Consider the following 20,977-nt stretch of genomic DNA (forward strand, 5'->3'; position numbering starts at 1 on the left):
TAAAGCTTTATAAAAAAATTCTTTAGTGTTTCTTTTCTCCAGTACGTCCTGTTGAAGCAGCTGGGCAGGACCCTCCGCTGCAGGTCCAGGCATGGCTCAGCTCTCCTGGCGCACTTTGCCCCGAAGGACACGGTAACTACGGCCGTGGGGTGCTCTCGCCCTCTCCCTGAGCATGGCAGGCAGTGTTGTGCCCGGACAGTCTCCCACAAGAAGGGGAGAGGCCCCACTGCCCATCGCTGGAGCTCTGGGGCATGAGAAAACTCACTTTCCTCTGTGAAGGCCAGCCCTAGCTAGCCCCAGAAGCCTAGAGCAAAGGGAAAAACAGACTCGGGGTCCGGGGCTTAGGCAGATGGGGGCTTCTCTTCAGGGCAGCTCTCCTCTTTGTCCGACAAAGTCTCACCCTCCTTCTGCAGGTCAAAGCTCTGGAAAGGAGCAGGACAAGGAACTGCTGAGAAGCATGAAAGTAACAGCTATACTCTGCTGTGGTTCTTTCAAATTCAGTCCAGGGCAGCGCGGGCTCCTCAGAGGGTCACCACCTCAGCCCTTCCAACCGAGACATGAGCAGCACACAAGCCCCGTGGGGTCACCGCAATAAGGCAAATCTTTCCATGCTCCAGTTTCACCCTTTGCCACAGGCTCTGCTTTCCCTGAGGGGAAAAAGAGCAGAGCTGCCAATGACTTAGGAGGAGTGCAGGAAGTAGAGCCTTTCTTACCTCCAGTTCTCGCATGACCTCGTCCATGAAATCTCCTGAATTCTGTTTGTAGGCAACTGCCAGTTTGATGGCATCGTTGAAGAGCTGATGAGAAGGAGAATGCTTGTCACTCTAAAGGGCACTGGGGTTCTGCAACATACAGAAACTGTTCCCACACCCCAAGAAAAAAAACAACCTCTGTGACTACCTATAGCTGCCAGGCCCTCACAAGCAGCCAAGCAGAGGTATGAGCCCATTTTCTGCTCTCTGTGCCTACAGCCCTCTCCATGTCCTTGGGCTGCATGGGGGTCTTGCAGACGCTGAGCCAAACAGCCATGTTTTACCTTCACTACGTTGGTGCCGTCCGCAGCAGACACAAAGTAAAAGGGCAAACTGAACTTCCGGGCAAAGTTGAAGCTTTTCTGGGTCACCTTCATATCCGCTGGGGGCAAAAAAAGAAGTGGTCAGTAAAATACCACTGTAGGCAGAACGCCAACACATGGAGGAGTGGTGGAACGGATGGAGGCCAGAGCCCAGTGTAGCTGTCAGGGCCTCCTCACTGTAGTGCAGAGCTAGGAGAGTCCTCCCCAAGGGCTACAGGGTTTTAAAAGCAACAGTATCAGCAAACCACTGACAAGAAAACACGAAGAGCTTGTGTTGGTTTATCCACAGTGCTTGACTAAACTACAGATGGGTTCTGAGGTGCCATAAATAAATAATGCTTTGCAGCTAGAACACGCCAGTTCCTCTGCTGTGCGGCAACTACCAATGTTTGCCAGGCACATCCCCGTGATTTTTGCTGTATCCCACACGACCTGGACACCACTGACAGCACTAGTCATGGCTCTCCCTCCCATTTGGCCTTTTTAAGCAGAACTCCCCATGCCCTTATGCCATGTTACCTATGTTCCTGAGAGTCAAGGGCACGCTCACAGTATACAAATGACTCAACTGTTACATATTTTTATTTAGCAGGCAGGCAGGTCCAGCTACCCCAACCTCTCAGTAGGCCAGAGGCTTTATTGCAGTTTTGGAAGAATGTTTGCGGGACGTGCTGACAGCCTGTGTGCCGGCACAGGAGGATGGCTCCGGATGACCCGCCTGCTCCCACAGAAGCCACAGCTGAGGTAGTTCAGACTCCAGCGAGCCCCCCCCCAGGCAGCCGCTCCAGCCTCCATGCAGGGAGCTGGATCAACTGTTGTGCAGACTGGGCCCGTGCTGGGAGCTGTGGGCCGATCCCTGCCTCACCTGGGCGTGGGGAGAGGACTCCTGGAGCAGCGCCCGCACACACACACTAAGGGCAGGGTTCATCTACGCAGAGGTTGTGTCTACAGTACGGCTGCCAACACCACGTCCCTTTGCCTCGGACTTCCTGTACAGTCCGTGCAATCTGTGCATTCACGGCTGGCTTGGCCATCCCATAGGAAAGGCTTTTATTAGGCAAGATCAATCGTGTCCTAAACCACACCCCTGAACCAAATGAACTGCCACAGACTACAGCGGGAGCGCAGACACCTTCTGCAGGTGACACACCTGGTTGTAGCTGCGGTGATTTCAGAGATCACAACCCAAATGACAGCAACCACAAGTGCCTAGCTGGGTTCCTCTGCAGAGGAAGGTGAACGATTCTGCTAGCAGGTATGTTTAGACACTTTAGCACAGAGGAGCCCCATGGTAACCTGCAGGCAGAATTAGCAATACAAAGGCAGTAACTGGGGAAGCGACATCATGGGTTATGCTCCTTTTGCAGAAAGACATCCTGCAATTTTTGACTAGGTACTGCTCCAATCAGCTTTTAGGTTCTTGCTGGATGAAATGGGCAGTGGTAAGGACAGAATTGGAAGGACATCGCTTGAGTGAACTTTAAATGGATCAGTTTTGTATTTTTAATTGCTAGTAAAAAAAGGGCAAGAGCCTATAAAACAGCATGCAATGTCAGTAGAGGATCCAGCTATTGTCTGGTAAAATACAGCCCTGAGGGACTTATTACTCAAGAACTCATCTGGACCTAACAGATGGATGACATTCTTCCTCAGCCAGGTCAGAAGAGAATCACATCACAATCCTGAGAGGTTGAAAGAAGAAGATACACTCACCATCAATTTTGTTGGCCACCACAATGCAAGGGATCTCCGGGCGGAATTCTCTCAGCTCCTTGTACCAGCTGTTCAAGTTCCTGTAGGTGACTTTCCGCTGCACATCAAACACCTTCCAAAAAAGAACCAGCTATCATGGGACCAACAGCAGGACAGCTCCTGACCAACCCACTGCACCAAACACAAGTACAGAATCCAGAATTGTCTCAGGAGTATATCAACAAAGGATTCTGGCCTCTGTTAGGATGGAAGAGCAAAGGGAGAATATCCAGCAAGCCTTGAAACGTGCAGCCAGCCTGTTTCTTTGCATGGTGCAGGAAACAGTCCCTCATTTTCCTTTACATTCTTATTTCATACCATGACAAGCACTCTACCACCCATGGCAGCGGGAAAGATCTGTTCTGCTAAGTCAGGTCAGATGTGAGGCTTCTCTACTTTAACAATTAAAATACCAATGAAGTTGACTGATGCTCACAAGTGATGAGAAATAGTGGAAAATTAGAGCAACTGTACAAATCAAGAGACTTAAGCAGAGTAAGAGTCAGGAAACACGACTGATTTGACCTAATAAATAGGAAGCACAAAGTATAGCAAAATAGAAAGGACGGAAGAACGGAGAAGAATGTCTTATGTGGTACCCCTGCAGAATGTGTCAGAACAGTTTCGTATTACATAATGCATAGTCAGATTGCAGAACGAGAGAGGAACACCCTCTCCCTCACACCACCTCCAACACAACAGCTTCTAACAAGGATATTCTGCTGTATGTACCACCTGACTGGAAAGACAGTGACAAGAGTAAATAAATTCAGAAGACAGGAAAGCCAGGGAATATAGTAAAAGTGCTATCAGGAAAGACAGAAGAGAGCTAACTACACTGGTTTTGTCTGGTGAGAGAACAAAGAACAATATAGGAAAGTTTTTTGAACCACTAGAAGAGACAAGAAATACAAGGCAGTGTAACCATAAAAACATACAGGCCTAGTGTCAGCAGGGACTGTTGTGAGTCAAAACTCCACCACATCACGGCTGGACGCTACCCTTACCATGATACAGGCATGAGCCTTGTGGTAATAGGACGCATGCATGCTCTGGAACCTCTCCTGCCCAGCTGTGTCCCAGAAGTCTGTAAGACACAAAAAACACACTTAGAATGACACAACTTTCCAAGTTCTTCCTCATAACTTAAACCCAGTCCATTTACTCATGGTCACATACCAGATTTAATCTCATCAATCTGAAACATTCCAGGGCTAAGAGATCATCCAAAACTAGGACCTCTTCTTAGCTAGGCTTAGTTGTGCAGACACTGAACTCTGCTATAGGCATTAGCAAAAGAGAAGCCATCGGTAGACACGGCTTATAAAGGACAGTAAGACAAAGCCAGTCAAAAGTGCAAAGACTGATGACGATATGTGGTACTCTGCCACTAGAGATGGCAACAGGAAACAAAATCTAAACATCTTGATTTCTGACACCGTGACAAACAGCCAGGTGCCACCACAAGAACTGTTCCATCTCCTTTCGCAGACAGTTTAACTCTGCTCCTTCCAGGGGCACGGCTCGTTCTAAAATGATGAAGGGTCAGTAAGCCAGCCTGAGACAGACAGGTCCCAATTCATTAAGTACCTTGTAGACTAGGTGCAGACCTGAACAGTCATCAATATTTTAATGCCTTTTTCTCTTTGTGTCTCTCAGGTAGAGATCTCCCCCTCTCCTCTTACTGGCTTTATAAGCTGATATTTGTGTCTTATTTGCTGTGTGAATTTACGCAGCTTCAACTAAGAACTACCAGACATAGGCACACTTGTATCAGATAGACTGAAGTATGCTACTCCACTCAAAGCCTAATAAGCCACTTTCCTTAGCACTTGCTCTGCATTGAAATTAGTTTCTGACTGGACACTGTATGAGACTCACAGGCTGGTGACTTCTTCAACTGCCCAAAATATAGACAAGTACTCATCAGACCACACTGGCATTCATTTGGGGCTGTTTCACTTAGCTTCTAAAACTGCCTGATCCTTTTAATGTGTCATTCCAGAATCCTCACTTACAAGGAAAAAAGTGACCGTGACCTACTGAATGTCCCCAAATCAACTTCCAAATAATGTGGCAGCTGTCATGAGAGAACTTGTCACAGCTTATTGAAAAACACTGCTGCTTTTATTACTAAATCCTCCAGATCTTGCCTGTCATACCCCATGTCACTCCAGAACGTAGGAATTTATCCACCTTAAAATCCTTGGGAAAAATAAGATTCATAGAGTAAAGAAATACACCACATTTTAATGCAATCCTAACTCTACCACAAGGAATTTGACAATGGCCACTAAGAATAGCTCACCACAGAAAAAAATTACACCAGCAAGGGAAGTGGTAATTTTGCACAATTTAAAGTGTTCAGTTCAAACCACCTGTCTTTACAAATCACACTTCATGACAGGTCTTCTCTGCAAAGCAGCTTGTACGATTAGCATTATGTTCATAAAAGGTGAAGACAGAAGACCCTGAACTCTTGTACGACACAGGCCAGATGAATTACTCAGACTAGAGCAAGTTACTTAAAGTACTAAATCCATGTTAAAAGTAAGTCACTGACATATGTATCCATACCTTCACAAGTTGCTTTAATAGTCATTTCACTCACTGGTTAAAAAACCCCCATCTTTTATTTGAGTTTACTGAACATCAACGAGAGGCGAACCCACACCTGGAGCACTGGGTCCAGTTCTGGGCTCCTGTGTACAGGAGAGACATGGACATACTGGAGAGAGTCCAACAAAGAGCCACGGAGATGGTGAAGGGACACGAGCATCTCCTGTGAGGAAAGGCTGAGAGGGCCGGGACTCTTCAGCCTGGGGAAGAGAAGGCTCAGGGGGTCCCATCACTGAGCATAAATGCCTGAAGGAAGTGTAGAGAAGGTGGAGCCAGGCTCTTTCCAGTGGTGCCCCGTGACAGCACCAGAGGCAACGGGCACAAACTGGAACACGGGAGGTTCCCTCTGAACATGGGGAAACCCTTTTCCCACTGCGAGGGCGACTGAGCACCGGCACAGGCTGCCCAGGGAGGTTGTGGAGTCTCCATCCCCGGAGACGTCCAGAAGTCTCCTGGTCCTGGCCCTGGGCAGCCGGCTGCAGTGTCCCTGCCTGAGCAGGGCTGCTCGGGATGAGCTCCGCAGGTCCCTGCAGCCCCAACCACTCTGTGATCCCTTCAGTCCCCCATGTTCCTGTCTACACACCACTGTCTGGCAGCCCATGTTTTTTGGGTCCGTGTTCTGCTGCATATGCCGACAGCACCGTTGCTCTTCCCTCTCCGCACACGCCGGCACCGCCCTGTCCCCGGAGCCCACGGGGCCCCGGAGCACCCGGCGGGGCCCCCCCACTTACCCACGAGGACCTCCTGCCCGTCCACCCGAGCACGGTGCTTGTAGAGCGTCAGGGCGAAGGTGGAGAGCTGCTGGGGGCGGCTGCGCCCGTGTTAAGGAACCGACGGAAGAGTACGTCCCCCCCCTCCGCAGCGACCCGCCGGCGCCGGGCCCGGTGCTGACCCGCTCCCCGGGCCGGGCCCGCCGCCGCTCCCCGAGCCGGGCCGCCCCCCTGGCGGCGGCGCGGGGCTGCTCCGGGCGCGGGGCCGGGAATACGGAGGGAGCGGAGGCGCGGCGGCCGGCGCAGCGCAAGGATACAAGCCGTCGAGCAGGAACCGCTCCAGCAGCCTGCGGAGAGAGCAGCGCGCAGCCGTCAGGCCGCGGCACCGAGCCGCCCCTCCCGCCCCTCCCCGCGGGGAACCGGCCGGGCGCCACGCACTTGGACTTGCCCACGGCGCTGTCGCCCAGGCAGATGATCTTCACGGTCTCCTCAGCGCCGGCCGCGGCCTCATCCTGGGCCCGGGCCCGGGCCCGGGCCTGCTCCGCCGCCGCATCCGCCATGACAGTGCCTCCGCGTCCCCGCTGCTGCGCGACACGGCGGGACCCGCCTCGCCTCAGGCCACGCCCTCTGAGACTCCGCCTCCCACCAGGCCCCGCCCCAGGCCCCGCCTCCCCCGGGCCCCCGTTGCGTCACCGGGAGCCCTGCCCCGCCCCTCCTCTTCTTGGTGCGTCACGCGCGCGACGCTCCCCCTGACCTCATCGGCGCGACGCCGCCCGGCGAGGCGCGCGCCATGGCGGGCCGCGGGCGGCCGCTGCAGCTGACCCTGGCGCTGCTGAAGCCGGACGCCGTGGCCCACCCGTTGGTGCTGGAGGTGAGAGGTGGGCGGAGCGGACCGGCGCGGCGCGGCCCGTCGGTGTGCGTCGCCCGCCCATCCGCTGCGTCTCTGCCCGCAGGCCGTGCACGAAACCATCCTCAGCAACCGGTTCCTCATCGTGCGCGCCAAGAAGCTGCGCTGCGGGCGGGAGGAGAGCCGCCGCTTCTACCGGGAGCACGCGGGTAGGCGGCCGGGGCTGCGGGGCGGGAGCAGGCGGGCGGACGAGCTCGGCCGGCGGGCAGGGCCGGTGCCGGCGCCGCCGCGCTCTGTGACTCCGGAGCTCTCTCTCCCGCAGGGCGGTTCTTCTACCAGCGGCTGGTGGAGTTCATGGCCAGGTACGGCGGGGGGCGGGGGGGCAGCTTGTCCTTGTCTGGCCTGAGCTCCTGCACCCGGAGGGCCTGGGTGTGGGCTGTGCTGCATCAGGCGCTGGTGCTTGCGACGTACCGGGGTGGGAGGCTCTGGGCCCGAGGGTGGAGAAATGTCCGGTCCCAACTGCCAGGACAACAGCTGTACTTGGTGAAGAGGCATCGCCCAAGGGCATGCGTGCCACCACCTAGGAGAAGGTCACTCGTGCAAGCCCTTTACCTCTGCGCCGTGGGCTCAGTGTCTGGTGCGGTGGTAGGTCTGTGTCCCCCCCCAGAGAGCACTGCACAGCACTTGCACTTCCTGCTTCTTTGTGCTTGCTCTATTTAGGAGAATGAAGGAGCTGTGCCCTTTTGTAACCTTGTCTACATCTGCTTGTCCCTGGTCCTTTTCTCAGTGGCCCCATGTGGGCGTATATCTTGGCCCATGAGAATGCTGTCCCCCTCTGGAGATCCCTGATGGGACCCACCAAAGTCTTCCGAGCCCGAAACAATGTCCCAGACTCCATTCGAGGAGCTTACGGCCTCACGGACACCAGGAATACCACTCACGGCTCAGGTGGGCTTGTCCTTGGAGGGGTGTTGTGCAAAGACTCGAGCTCAGGGAGGTGTGAATGATGGTGTTTTGTCTGCCTTTGCTTGCTTTCTGTTCTGGAGTCAAAGTTAATGATTTGCTCACTGCTGTCCTTGTGTGACCTAGCCTGATGCTTTTCTTTACAGTGTCTGTCCTTCCCTTTGGAACACACTTGTGTTAGTGGTACCAGACTGGCATCTCTCATTTTCTTCTCCTCTGTTTTCTAACAGATTCTCCAGCATCAGCCAGCAGAGAAATTGCCTTTTTCTTCCCAGAGTTCAATGAACAGCTCTGGTACCAGCAGGAAGAGCCACGTCTGCGCTGTGGGCAGGTGTATTACAATGTCGAGGAGCGTGTCCACTGTGTGCTCAGAGCTGAGGAAACAGAGCAGAGCTGAGCTACCTGGGGGTGTGGTTTGCTGGGTGGAAGCATCTGCTCAGCACGCTGAGCCAGCCCCGTGGCAGGACACAGAGCCACAGAGTGTTTTAAGGAGTGTCAGGGAGGGAAAGACCTAATGCACGTTGTGTTGTGCTACCTGGGATTATGTTATTCATGCCGTGTATGGGAGCTGGAGCATTTTAGGGAAAACTTCTCAAGTAGCAGTACTCCAGCTCCATACAGAGGTCTAGCCACGCAGTTCTTTGCTGCGAGTGGTACAGGTGAGCCCATCAAAGGGCTAGGTGGAAGGGGGTTGCTAGTTCCAGTTAGGATATGATTGATTGGTTTTCCTGATAGTGGGCCTCGTATTCTTAATATTTGCTCTGTTCCCACAGTCCCTTAAGGAGGAAAGAGGGGGAAAAAAATATGAAAAAATGCAGTGGTAAGCAGGGCAATACTAACTCTCCAGTCCTTGCTTTCGTGGATCCAAGCTGAGAAAAAGGGTTGTCATCAGTAGTTTTGTCTCATGATTTGTGTTCTGAGCCCCCGTCGGGGTTAGCAGCCGTTTGCGTGTCCCACGGGGCTGGGCTGGCCGCAGAGAGCTGTGGAGAGCTCCGGGCCTGAGAAGGGTCTTCTGGGGTGTGCTTTTAAATTGCCTGGGGCATGAGATCAGCACTTCTGATGAAACTTGGTAGTGGCTGTTAGAGCTGTGGATTCCTGGAATCCATAATAAAACGCCAGAGAAGTTAATTTGAACGCTGGTACCCAGGGGCTATGGAATTTCTGCCAGGAGCTCTTTAAGCCTTCTAACAGAATGCCTCATGGCAACTTGGAGACTTTGTTGCCTGTAGGTTCACTGGGCATCTAAGCACCGAGTTCCATATCCTTTGTTACATGGACAAAGTAATTTAATTATCCGGATGATTGACAAAATTATTATATGGTGGTGCATGAGGACTTGGTTTTGAGGTACAGTGCAAGGTTCTGACGTGCTTATTTATGCTGTCCTGTGCGATACTACGTTGTGACACCTGTTCTTGTATGAGTTTTTAATCCATTTAAACGGTCCCCCGATAGCTGCTTATAATGCTGATTTTTTAATTAAGGTGCCATGTTGTACCGAGTGAATTTCTTTTGGATCATTTCAAATGCACTGTATTGGTGAAGGTACCTTTATAAAGTACTCGGGACAAGACGTTTGTCAGCTCGACCCTCTTTTCTGAAGTTACCCATGACTAGTGTGGATGGTACTAGTCGCTGAAGCGGTTGACTGAGCTGTTGGCTGAGTCCCAGGTTTACCAGTTACTGTGTCACAGGCCAAAGGCACGTTACTCTTGGACTGGTTTAATGCAACTCTGTGAAATGTTGGGTGTTTGATTGAAAAATGTCTAATTGTAAGAAATGCTGCCGTAGAGCTTCCTTGATTAAATACATCAACATTTTTGTTCCTTCCTTACTATTATATGAGATTAAATGCAGTCTTTGTTTTGTTCCAGGTACAGATCAAAGAGATCTGTGAAATATTTCTGCATTTTTGCATTGCTGCTTTTATTTTCACCAGCAGTATCCAATGGTGGAGCTGCTCATGACTATGTGTTTATACAGCTCTGAAATCGTGCTGTCCTTAATGCTACTGTCAACTGAGATTTTACTGATTCCCTGAGTTTCTGTTGTTGTGTGTGTTTTTTCTTGTAACTATTAACCCTTAATATTGTTTTCATCTTTTTTCTTTATACTGTGGCATTCTTCTCTGGATATTAATTTGGGATGTCATTAAATGATAAATCATAGCTTTCACTTGTTTTAAATGTTTTTTTTCTAGACACTTGCAATTATTACATTTGGGTAAACTGACCCTTTTAAAATTTCAAGTACAAATAACACTGGCTTAGTGGTGCAGTGTTTTCACAGAATAATTATCAGATCACAATCACCATCCCTTAGATACCTGCTAGTTCTTATGGCCATATTAACATTTCTTTGGTCCACCAAGACTGTACTTGAGTAGAGGTTGTCCTGTTTCCCTAGGCAGAGTCTTTATTTTGCAAATCTAAAGATGTTCTGTGAACTTTTATCAGGAGATCTAGTATTGAAATACTTGGTGTTATATGCAGGAGATAGTATCAAAAACTATTTTTAATATCAAAGGAAGCCTTTGGATTTATGATATGACGGCAGATGCTCTCTGTTTTGAAGACTCATATGAAAGTATTTTTTTTCTTTTTTTCCCCTCCTTGTAAATGCTCAATAAATGTTTTTTAACTTCTCTAGTGACACTTGGCATCTCTTTTGTATACCTCCTGGTGCCTCTTGGTCCTGTGGTGAATTAATTACCTTTGGTTTTGTAAATGGCTTTAATGTAAAACAATTTCTTGTACCCTTTCTCACTTTTTTCTACATGCTGCACCCCTCCCTGTCCCCAGTCTGTCTGAACAAGTTGAAACGTCTTAAGACTCATACCACCTCGTGCAGGGAGGCAGTTACAAACAGCAGGTGAGGGGCAGGCGTGGCCGCTGCAGTTTGCTGCAGCAACCTCTGGTTTCATGTAGCTGTTGTGTTCTGGAGGAGTCTCACATGCAACAGCAGATTCTGGAGAATCTTTGAACCAGCAGCTGCTTGGTGGTGTGTTTCTCTCCAGGAGATCTGTCCATAGTCGTGGCATTGATATAGGAAAGTGAAGATGTCCAGATAGATGACATCTGTAGCTCTTGTCCACTGCCATAGTCACTCCATCCTAGAAGGCCACTAGGCTGGTGAGGCAGGACTTGCCCTTGGTGAAGCCAGGCTGTCTGTCCCAAATCACCTCCCTGTCCTCCCTGTGCCTTAGCACAGCTTCCAGGAGGAGCTGTTCCATGATCTTCCCAGGCACAGGGGTGAGGACTTTTTGCATTTCCCTCTACTGAACTGAATGAAATTCCCATGGGCCCATTTCTCCCTGAAGAGACTGCAGCCCAGGGAGGAACGAGGCCAGAGCAGACACACCTCTGAGGAACTGCAGCCTGCAGAGGACTTGCACTGGAGCAGCTACACCCCTGGGGGTCTGCAGCCCACAGGTGTGCTGTGACTGAGCAGAGAAGCAAGAAGGAAAGAGCAGTAGAAGAAAAGAGTAAGAAGCAGTGAGTGGCAAAAGAAAGTACAACACACTGACCCCAACCTCTTGTGCTTAAAAAGCATCACCTCACCAGAGGGATCTGGAGAAACTGAGGGTAACACACAGGGACAGCAAGGGGAGCTGAGACTGGGAAGGGGGGCAGAGAGTGTTGGACTGCAGCTGAGCCTGGGGAAGGGAAGGAAAGGTGTTTCCATAAGTGTTTCTTTAATTATTTGTCATCTTGCTTTTTCCTCAGCATTTGAATCCCTAATTAAAAGTTTATGTTAATTGGCAACAAGTGAAATTCTTCAAGCTGAGGTTGTTCTGCCTATGATAGTGGGGATGGGGGTCCAGGCCTGACCTGAGATGGAGCTCTTGGGCCCGTGGGTGGAGGGCCCCAGTGAGACTGGTCAGGAACCTTGAGGCGTATTAGTGCCCTCAGGCCATCACACTTTTTGCCTTTCTCCCTCTTCTCGGGATCCTGAACTCCATCTTGTGGTCACTACATCTAAGGCTACCCTCAGCCTTTACCTCCTGACCAGTTCTTTCTTGTGAGTGCCGTGTCCAGCAGAGCATCTCCCCATATCCAGAAACCTGGGGTGGCCGTGCCCTGCTTGGCAGTGGAAGCAGCGCACTCCTGCATACCTACACAATAGCTGTGAAAACACTGGATGTCGGAAGCCAACTCCAGGAATCCTCGGACTGTCTCAGGCCTGGTGCCAGTCTCCAGAGGGACTGTGAGTCTGGGCTGTCCCAGCCCGACAGATTGGGCAAATTGCCCCAAACCACCAGTCACTCTCCACTGATGAAAGAAAGCACAGAATGTCTGGTCCAGGGGGGTCTGTGTCCTCTTTGTGCTGCGCTGTGTATTACTCCAAACAGGTCAAAAAATCAGTGCTGGGGTCTCTGTTGAGTTCTGGCTGTCAAACCAGCAGCACTGTCTTTCTGTCTTTCCCTGTAAAGTCTGTCTTGAGGGCTCATGCTGTGCTCCCTCTATGTGCTCAAGGCATGCTGTGTCCCGACCTTCAGCGCTGCCACAAACACTAAATTCCTCCAATAGTAAACCAAGTTCATATCTTAAACTGTGCCACATACATTTCTGTGAAAGCTCTGGCCCAGCTCCACGCTGTGAGACATCTCAGCCCAGCTCTGGGCCCTGCCAACGCGCCTTTGCCGCAGCCCCACCGCGGTTCCCGCTGCAGACGTGGAGCTGTGGTCTGGCTCCCGTCAGCCACCGCTGGGGCTGGGGCTGGACACAGGGTCGGGAGCCCCGGGCTCCCAGTAAAAGCCGGGGATCTCAAACTGCCCGTTACACCCATGACAATCTGTCGTACCTCTGACGTGGCTGTAGTACGCTACCCGGTGTGGATGCGCTGCCTTGGAGTGGGGCAGGACTTTGGGCAGGAAGGCACAGGCGGTATGACAGATGGCTGCGGAACTGCAGCTTTGTATTTACTGTTGCAATAACTTCTGTTTTCCATAAAGTTACTGTCATTCAAGTAGTGCATATTGACTGCTAAAGCACTGTTAAATTATTTATCTTTTTCTCCTTTTAATACTTAAAAAACTTCATGTTTATTTTGTTGTCTGGAGTGTAAACAATTCAAAGATGGGAAGTCTCTATGGAACAAAGACATTCTTTCTCCATGTCTTGTTCTGCTGCTTGTATTATGATGCAATGGATTACAACAGGTGTAAACAGCTTCAAAGTTATTGCAGGAGTGATTGCCTTGAACTTTTAATAGCCCGCTTTGTGCTTGTTTACAAGTCTCACAGAAACATGCTAGCTGGGGAAGTGAAGTGCTGTAGGCTTCTAGTAATTGGGAGTGAAGCCCTAGTGGTATTTTCTCTGTGGAGAGAAGCCTTGGGGAATGGGTACCAAACTGGAAGCAAGAAAACTTCTCTCTCAAACTTCAGCCTTCTGTTTGAAGCATCTTGTTTGGAGTGTGTTAATTGGCCCCTGGGGCAGCCTTGATGGGTGAGAAGCCTTGGAGGGCTGGGTCCCCGCAGCAGGACAGAGCTGGCCATGGGGCGCCGGGGGCCACCTTTCCCCAGAGGGCTGGGGAGCAAGCATTAGGCAGAAGTGCTGCTCAGTGCCGACAGGAAAGACTTTCCTTGTCGCTTTCTGAGTACAAGTTGTCCAAGGAAGAAACTGTGACCCTGGGGCTGGTGCCAGGACCCCACTTTCCATTGTCCGGGACTCTGTGTAGGTGTTAGACCTGCCCCCAAACCCCACAGGGCAGGGGCAGTACCACAGGATAACGCCACTGTGTTGTGTGCTCATGGTGTTCGAGTATGTGCATGCTCTTAGCTCCTGACAAACACAAGTGAGTTAGTTAGCTTTGGCCGGTTCTTTTTCCTAAAATATGAATACAAGTGGTCGATTAAACTGAATAAAAGCTTGAGATGATGCAATTTTCTTCAGGCAAAAAAATCTTGTTAGAAGAAGGAGGCCTGCTGCCTCTTCTCATCACCATGCAAATGTGAGAAGAGTCTGTATCCATCATCTCCTCACTCCCATTAGGCAGCTGCAGATCACAGCAAGATTCCCTCTTGCCTTCTTTCGAGGCTGAACAAAGCAGCCTCAGCTTCCCCTTGTGTGTCCTGTGCTCCAGCCCAGCCACCTCTATGACCTCCACAGGACCTGCTCCAGTGTGGCAACACCTGGCTGGTACAAGGGAGTTGTAAGCTCAGGACTCTTGACTGTATTGATGTCATAGTAAAACGGGGTGGTTTAGTATAATCTCTGTTAGATAAGTCTGAGTGCTACAACTGTGGTATTTGTAAGAGAGTCATACAGAACATTGCCCGTGGATATTTTTAAAAAGAGATGTTCAGAGGAAAAAGAGAACATACAAGCCTGAGCTGCAATTTGTACTACATTTGTTTGAAACTGCACCTGTGACAATCAAAATCACTGAGAGAAAAAAACAAAGAACAGCCCATTGCAGCCAGCAGGGAGAAACATTGCCATTAACAAACCGCTAAGCTCCTGAGCCAGATATGGCCGCAGAAAGCCAGGACAAATGAGGTTGCCCAGCTGGTAGAAGTGTGTGCAGAGAATGCAGGATGAAAAGTGCATTCAGCTTGTGTATTCAAAGCAACAGCCACGTCAGTGAAAGCAGCGATGTAAAACTGGATCATCAGGTTTAGAACAGGTCGTGCTCTACCTGGAGGCCACTGAGAGGTAAATCATCACAGGTATCTGTCCTGGGACCTGTCCTGTTTGACATCTTCATTGGTGATAGGAAAGAGATAAGAGTGCACTCCTGTCCGATTTGCAGGCGAGAGCAAACCGAGGGGAGCAGTCAATATGCTCGAGGGCAGGGCTGCCATCCAGGGGGACCTGGACAGACTGGAGGAGTGACGCAGAAGGAACCCCGTGAGATTCAGCAAGGACAGATGCCCAGTCCTGCACCAGGGAAGGAAGAGCCCTGGCAACACAAGGGTCTGGGGATGCCTGGCTGAGCAGCAGCTCTGTGGGAAAGGCCCTGTGGGCCCTTGGTGGGCAGCGACCTGCACATCAGTGAGCCATGTGCCCTGGCAGCAACGTCCAACGGCATCCGGGGCTGTGTGACCAGAACCAATGAGAGTGGAACTAGGGGAGTGATTATAGCCCTCTGCTTGTACTTCGGAGATCGTATCCAAGTACTGCATCCGGTGCTGGGTTTCCCAAAACAAGAAGTACACCAGCAAGCTCAGAAGAGTTCAGTGCAGAGCCACTGAGATGGTCATGGCTGGAGCACTCGCACTCACCGTGAGCAGAGGCTGAGGGAGCTGGACCAGTTCAGCCTGCAGAAGGAATGGCCTTGCAGGGGGCATATAGCCTTCCAGTATCTGTGGGGATGTTACCAAGAAAACAATGCCAGGCTCATCACAGTGGGGCATGGGGGAGGACAAGAGGCAGCTGGCAAAATTCAGACAGGATGTTTCAAGTTCACAGACTCCTAGAATATTCTCAGTTGGGAGGGACCCACAAAGATCATGGTATACAACTCTTGACTCCACAAAGGGCAACCTGAAAGTTAAACCATATATATCTATATATATATCTATATATATATCTATATATATATCCATTGTCCAAACATTTCTTGAATGCTGACAGGCTTGAAGCCAAGACTGTTTCCCTGTGGAGCTTGTTCAAGTGCTTGACTGCCCTCTCAGTGAAGAACTTTTCCCTGATGTTTTATCTGATCTCCCCCTGACACAGCTTTAAGCCATTACCTTGCATTTTACCACTGGACACCAGAGATAAATCAGCATCTCCCTCTCATGAGGAAGTTGTAGACAGCGATGAGGTCACCTCCATTCTCCTCTAGGCTGAACAAACCCAGTATCCTCACCTGCTCCTCATAAGTCATGTCCTCTAGTTCTTTCACCATCATTACTGCATTCCTTTGGACACATTCTAATATTCTATATCCTTCTTACATTGTGGAGTCCAAAACTGCACACAGTACTTGAGGTACAGTTAAATACAGTGGGACAATCACTGCTTTCAAGCAATTACCTATACTGTGCCTAATGCACCCAGGACACTGTTGGCCCTTTTGGCCACCAGGACACATTGTTGACTCATACTGAGCTTCCCATCACCCAAAACCCCCACAGGTTTCAGAGTTCAAGAGGTTTCCTTCCACCTGGCTGTAAGGAGCAACAGTCACTGAGAATCCTTAAGTAGTGGAGCGGGGTCTCAGGCTGTGGAATCTCTGGCCTTAGAGGTTCTCCAGACCTGCCTGGTTACAGCCCGGGGCAACTCTGGCCATGGAGCTGGCTGTGTTCTGGGTAGGGGTTGGATCCAGCAAGCAGAGTCTGGCCACCCTGAACACCACCAGTTGCACTGTTTTCCTTGTCGCCGTGTCCAGAGGAAGCATTTGTGCATTGTGGAGACCATGAGCAGTGAGCTGGCAGTTCTGCTGTAGTGACTGTGATACAAGCAATAGTGGGTTTTGCTTGATAAAGAATCCTTGAACTGGAAGAACATATCTCTCAAAACAAGTAGGGAAACACAACTTGGCAAAGTTCCTGGTTTTACAAGAGTACGCTTGGTTTTTGGAAAGTGCTTGGAGGCCGTAAGGGCCCTGCACTCCGTTAAGAGTCTGATTTCCAGAAATGTTGAGTACTTACAGGACTGGGCCTGAGCCTTGTGGTTACACTCCCACATTTAGGCATTTGGTTTATAAAACAACTCCCTTAACACTTCACAAGTTCATGGAGATTTGATTTATCACGGGTGAGATTTGATATGCCTCAACTGACCAGAGGAGGATACAAACATTGATATTTCTTATCAAGACTGTCCTGAAGATATTACCACAAAAAATGGACATGGCTTATCAGAACTGAATACTGTTTCTGACATCTGGCAAGATTTCAGTCTATTTTAACATTTGTGTCAAGTGTTGATGGTCTCAACAAAGATCAACTATTTGTGTGAGAGGGTGTTTCTCTGAGTCCTGTCAGCATGTGCCCTCATCTAAAATCCTGGAGAGTTTCTGTATGAAACAGGGAAACATTCATCATTGCCACAAGAGAAAGGTGTAATTCTGTAAGCTCAAAGCAAATGTCTGTGTCACAAAGCCCTGTTATCCTGGTCCTTCTGCCCTGTCAACCCAGCTCCCCTGAAAACACACCCATAGACACGCAGGGCTCGTAGTTACTGCGAGTCAGTCGTTCACAACCTCGGACGTTCTTTCTGACACGGATTTTCCCCCTCAATGAGGTAGTAGTTTCATCTAGTGTCTATGCTGAATTTCCACACGGGTGTTCCCTCCGTGTAGGGTTGCTGGATGTGCTTTCCCTACTCTCCAAACGATGTTACTGCTCAGCTCCTCAACTCTTGAAATTTCAGGTACGGAGGTTATTGTAGGATCAGCTCCTATTGCTCAATCACCAGGAAACAGAACTCAACAAAGCAATGCTGCATTCCTGCTGCAGAGATGATCATGTCTCAGTCTCGATCCCCAGATTCATTCCCTGTTACAGTGTCTGCATCTCCTTGGTTTCCTACTTCACATTTCCACGGCACTATGTGGTGAACTCCAGCTAAACCTGCTGTTTCTTTTGGGGATGGCTCCAGGCTCAGAGCAGGCAGCATTCACCCTGTGTAAGTCCGTGTAATCCTGCTGTCTAGTTCTTCAAGAACCCACAGGGCTCTGCTTGGTGCCTTAACTAAGCCCAGTCAGAGCTGCTGCCAGGTCACAGTCCCGCCACGGCCGTGTTCTCTCCTAGTCCCCACACTCTCCCCTCCAAGCGCCCCGCACAGCCTGGGCCGGGCGGACACGGCTGCGGTGCAGATCCCAAGCAGTCACCCGGTGCTGTGTTGCCCACGGGTTTGTCACTGCGAGTGTAGCCAAGGGCCAGCCCTCCACAACGCTGCCTCTCTGCTGGCGATGGCCAGTAGGTACCCGCAGCACTGCAGCAGACACAGTGGGGTCATAAAGAAGGACTCAGGGCAGAGGGGCTGCAGCTCGGCGCCCCAGCCAGCCACCCTCCCCTGGCCAGGGTGCCTGGCAGGGTCCGTCGTGCTGCAGCCCAGCACCTCAGGACCTGCCGCAGGGCTGGGGCAGGAGGCCAGGGCTGGAGAGCTCTGCCTGGGCTGCACTTGGCACGGCCGGGAGCAGAACAGGGGATCAGGGAGGGTCCTGTGCCGGGAGGGCTTTGTCCTGTGGGCTCACATCCCACTTGTGCGGGCTGATTGGGCAAATGCTCCTCTGCTCCTTGCTCCTGCCACTGAACAAGAGCGACCTCTGAAAGCCTCTCCCCCAGGGCTCTCGCAGGGTTAAAAGCCTCTCCTCCACTCATAGCCTGGAGGACACACAGCTTTTCCTCGTGCAGGTAAGGGGGACATTGCTAGTTTTTCCTCTTACCAAGCACCAGGTGCTGTCCCCTGTTTGCTCTTGGACATGGAGGTAAGGGAGGGCTGGGAGGGCAGGAGTGCTGCCTGTGGTGGGGCAGAGCCTCACGCATGGTGGGACCCTCACAGGGGTCCCTGCTGCCATGCTACTGGGGGCAAACGCAGTACTGGCACCCCGGGCTCCTGGGGGGAGCTGGGCATGCGGGCAGGCTGCTGGGGATGCCTCAAACACAACCACCCTGTCAGTCCTTCCAGGAGAAATGAATCCCGCGTTATTGCTGGCTCCCTCAGCCCAGCCATCTCCTCAAACTGGGATGGGGTCGCAGCCCAGGTCAGGACCTCCCGGAGCCGCGTGCTCCAGGCTGTCTGCACCACTTACCTGAGCGCAAACAGATGTGGTGGCCTGGCGAGGAGAGCCACGTCCTTCTGCCAGAGCCACTGGCTTCCCTGGGTGGGCACAGAGCACATCTGCCCTTCCGTCAGAGCAACGGCAACATAATGCACCCCAAGTGCTGGAGCTGGGCGGAAGGGCACCCGCTGCAGGGGCTGCGCCGGGGCTGAGCGGGGTCTCAGCCACGATGGCAGCAGTGGGGCTGCCTCCCCTCTCCGGCAGGAATCACAGAAGCCAGCTGCCTCCCCAGCACTGACGGCATCAGTGCTCCCTCTCTGCACCCCTGCCCAGCCTTTCTGGTCCGGCCAGTGGTGGGGACAGGTGTAACTGCATGGGGAAATACTTTGTAAGCCATTAGTTACCACGAGAAATTGCCTCCAGTGCAAGTGAGAGAGAGGAAAGGAACCGAGACAAGGGGGAGACTCTTTCAAGGCTCATTCCTGTGCAGTCCAAGGGAGAAAGGGAGATTTTCTTACCGTGTCTTCCTATTTCACAGTGTACAGGATGTCTGAGGACAAAGGGTATAAATCTGGCGTTTCTTGTCATGTGGCTGCATCCACTGACTGCTACCCTGCTTCAGACCATGGTGAAAAATCAGGGTCATTCCTCTGCACAGCTGCTGCGGCTCTACTGTAGCCCTGTAGCTCCATTCTTAATCCATCCTGAATTTGTCAGCGTGGGAGAGCATCGCCTGTGGCTCTTCAGAACTCTCCGTCCTCCTGCAGCGGAACTAACCATTCCCTGCTGCTCCTGCCAGTACGATGACTTGTGTGTCATCGCTGGGTACCTACAGCAAACAGAGGCAGTGGGTTCACACGCCTCTTGCTCACCTGCTCTTATTCCAAGTGTTGAGCCCCAGTTTGGAGCACAAACAGGTGACTAACCCTTACATGCCTAACCTCTGACTATTACGTTTATTCTTATTTTTGTCACTCTGGTTCCTGAGGTCCCCTGTTCCTCCAATGCAGCAGGCAGGTCCCCACCTTCACCGGTGCCAGCTTCACTGTAACTTGCCTGCAGACTCCTGCCTCTGGCTACAGGTCAGCGGTGAAAGCGCCCAACAAGGTCCTGGACAGAGCCCTCCCTGCTCACACCTACACAGCAGAGAGGCACTTGAGCCCTGACAAAACCATCAACGGCCTTAGCGCTGTGAAAGTTCACACATAAGTAATTTTGAATTTATTTTGTAGTTGGGAACTGTCAGCGCCAGGTTAACGGTTGGACTAGATGATCTTCAAGGTCCTTTCCAACCTAGCTGATTCTGTGATTCTATACAGCTCGATGTGCACATCAGGCAGGTCTGCAGGCAGGGACAGCTGGAGACAGGAGGTGATTCTGAGGGAACACTGCTGTGGTCTCCCCCAGCCCTCGCCCCTCTCAGGCACCTGCTCCTGGCCACAACGCTGCTCTAAGCAAGCTGGGCTGTTCTTGCATCAAAATGCCCATGGCTTTATCTGGGGGCTGGCTGGAGGAAGAGCGACAATCTGAAAGTTCCAGAATATTGGATGATACAGTCCTTAGGTACGGGCTGAATGTATGTAAAATTAGTGACAAAAAATCCTGTCAAAAACAATGCTGATCTGGAGACTGCTGGAGAGCTTGACCAGGCAGTGGTTTCTCAGCCTTGTAGCCCTCACATCCCAGATGGACTAAAAAGTTTGGATGTCATTATGCTAGGCAAAGAAAATTAATCTTTTGATTGAAAGTTTTCCTCTTGATATTATTTTTTAAAAAGCTGAAAAACTGGAGAGTAAAAGGGAAGTGAATCAGAACTTAGCTCTTCTACTTTGTAAGCACTGATACTGATCACAGGGCACAAGTAGAAGCAAGGAGAAAATACTATTAGAAAGAGGGTCCTTAATCTGGAAGAGAAAGACCTGAAAATTATGAATGAAACAGAGCTGACATTTGAGCAATTCCAAGAGGGAAGAAACCCACACAATTTTTAACAGTGCTTTGACAGTTTCTTGCGATAAGTAGCTGTAAGGAAAAAACTTCCCAACAGCAGCAGTGAATTCTCCATTGCTCAACATTTTAAAACAACAACTGATATGTGGATACGTGCTTTGGACAGATAACTTAGAAACAGATTAATGGGTGTAAAGGAAGGGGACAAACTTGAAATTTGTTTAACCTTGTGAAGACACATGACAATAGACCTCAGTTGCTCTATAAAGAGGAAGGGAAGGCTTTTATTCACTTTGGTCTTGTATAATGGCAATGGGCCCCTGCAGAGCCATCAGGTGACATCTTCAATGTTTAGTAGATGGAGAGTGACATGAATTGACAGCT

General features: G+C 50.9%; 2 protein-coding genes across 5 annotated transcripts; one reads left to right on the top strand and one right to left on the bottom strand.

Annotated features, from left to right (window-relative positions):
• Positions 1 to 25: 25 nt before the first annotated feature.
• RABL2B (RAB, member of RAS oncogene family like 2B) lies at positions 26 to 6,757 on the bottom strand. Of its 3 annotated transcripts, none has more exons than XM_074903640.1 (8): positions 6,595 to 6,757; positions 6,474 to 6,503; positions 6,178 to 6,257; positions 3,835 to 3,914; positions 2,789 to 2,900; positions 1,037 to 1,134; positions 714 to 797; positions 26 to 422 (listed from the first exon to the last, which is right to left on the bottom strand). In XM_074903640.1, the coding sequence occupies exons 1-8, from the start codon at positions 6,714 to 6,716 to the stop codon at positions 342 to 344; spliced, it is 687 nt and encodes a 228-aa protein (XP_074759741.1). In that variant the 5' UTR covers positions 6,717 to 6,757; the 3' UTR covers positions 26 to 341. The 3 variants fall into 3 exon arrangements, with proteins under 3 accessions (XP_074759741.1, XP_074759743.1, XP_074759742.1); XM_074903641.1 differs by having other exon boundaries at positions 284 to 422; positions 714 to 815; XM_074903642.1 differs by lacking the exons at positions 6,178 to 6,257; positions 6,474 to 6,503; positions 6,595 to 6,757 and adding an exon at positions 5,502 to 5,692 and having other exon boundaries at positions 32 to 422.
• A 165-nt stretch (positions 6,758 to 6,922) lies between these two features.
• Positions 6,923 to 8,481, top strand: NME6 (NME/NM23 nucleoside diphosphate kinase 6). Of its 2 annotated transcripts, none has more exons than XM_074903643.1 (5): positions 6,923 to 7,027; positions 7,110 to 7,212; positions 7,326 to 7,365; positions 7,791 to 7,951; positions 8,197 to 8,481. In XM_074903643.1, exons 1-5 carry the CDS (start codon positions 6,947 to 6,949, stop codon positions 8,361 to 8,363), a joined length of 552 nt encoding a protein of 183 aa, XP_074759744.1. In that variant the 5' UTR covers positions 6,923 to 6,946; the 3' UTR covers positions 8,364 to 8,481. The 2 variants fall into 2 exon arrangements, with proteins under 2 accessions (XP_074759744.1, XP_074759746.1); XM_074903645.1 differs by having other exon boundaries at positions 6,931 to 7,026; positions 7,091 to 7,212.
• The last annotated feature ends 12,496 nt before the right edge of the window (positions 8,482 to 20,977 follow it).

The sequence above is a fragment of the Athene noctua genome, chromosome 3 (assembly GCF_965140245.1).
Source record: "Athene noctua chromosome 3, bAthNoc1.hap1.1, whole genome shotgun sequence".
In the NCBI taxonomy this organism is placed as follows: domain Eukaryota; kingdom Metazoa; phylum Chordata; class Aves; order Strigiformes; family Strigidae; genus Athene; species Athene noctua.

Excerpts from the sequence above, each read along its gene's own strand:
- RABL2B (XM_074903641.1), bottom strand. The coding sequence starts at position 6,716 with ATGGCGGATGCGGCGGCGGAGCAGGCCCGGGCCCGGGCCCGGGCCCAG. Across the intron at positions 6,258-6,473 it reads CGGTTCCTGCTCGACGGCTT|CCGCCCCCAGCAGCTCTCCA; the intron begins GTATCCTTGCGC and ends ACACGGGCGCAG. Across the intron at positions 816-1,036 it reads ACGGCACCAACGTAGTGAAG|CATTCTCCTTCTCATCAGCT; the intron begins GTAAAACATGGC and ends TAGAGTGACAAG.
- NME6 (XM_074903645.1), top strand. The coding sequence starts at position 6,947 with ATGGCGGGCCGCGGGCGGCCGCTGCAGCTGACCCTGGCGCTGCTGAAG. Across the intron at positions 7,366-7,790 it reads CTGGTGGAGTTCATGGCCAG|TGGCCCCATGTGGGCGTATA; the intron begins GTACGGCGGGGG and ends TCCTTTTCTCAG. Across the intron at positions 7,952-8,196 it reads GAATACCACTCACGGCTCAG|ATTCTCCAGCATCAGCCAGC; the intron begins GTGGGCTTGTCC and ends GTTTTCTAACAG.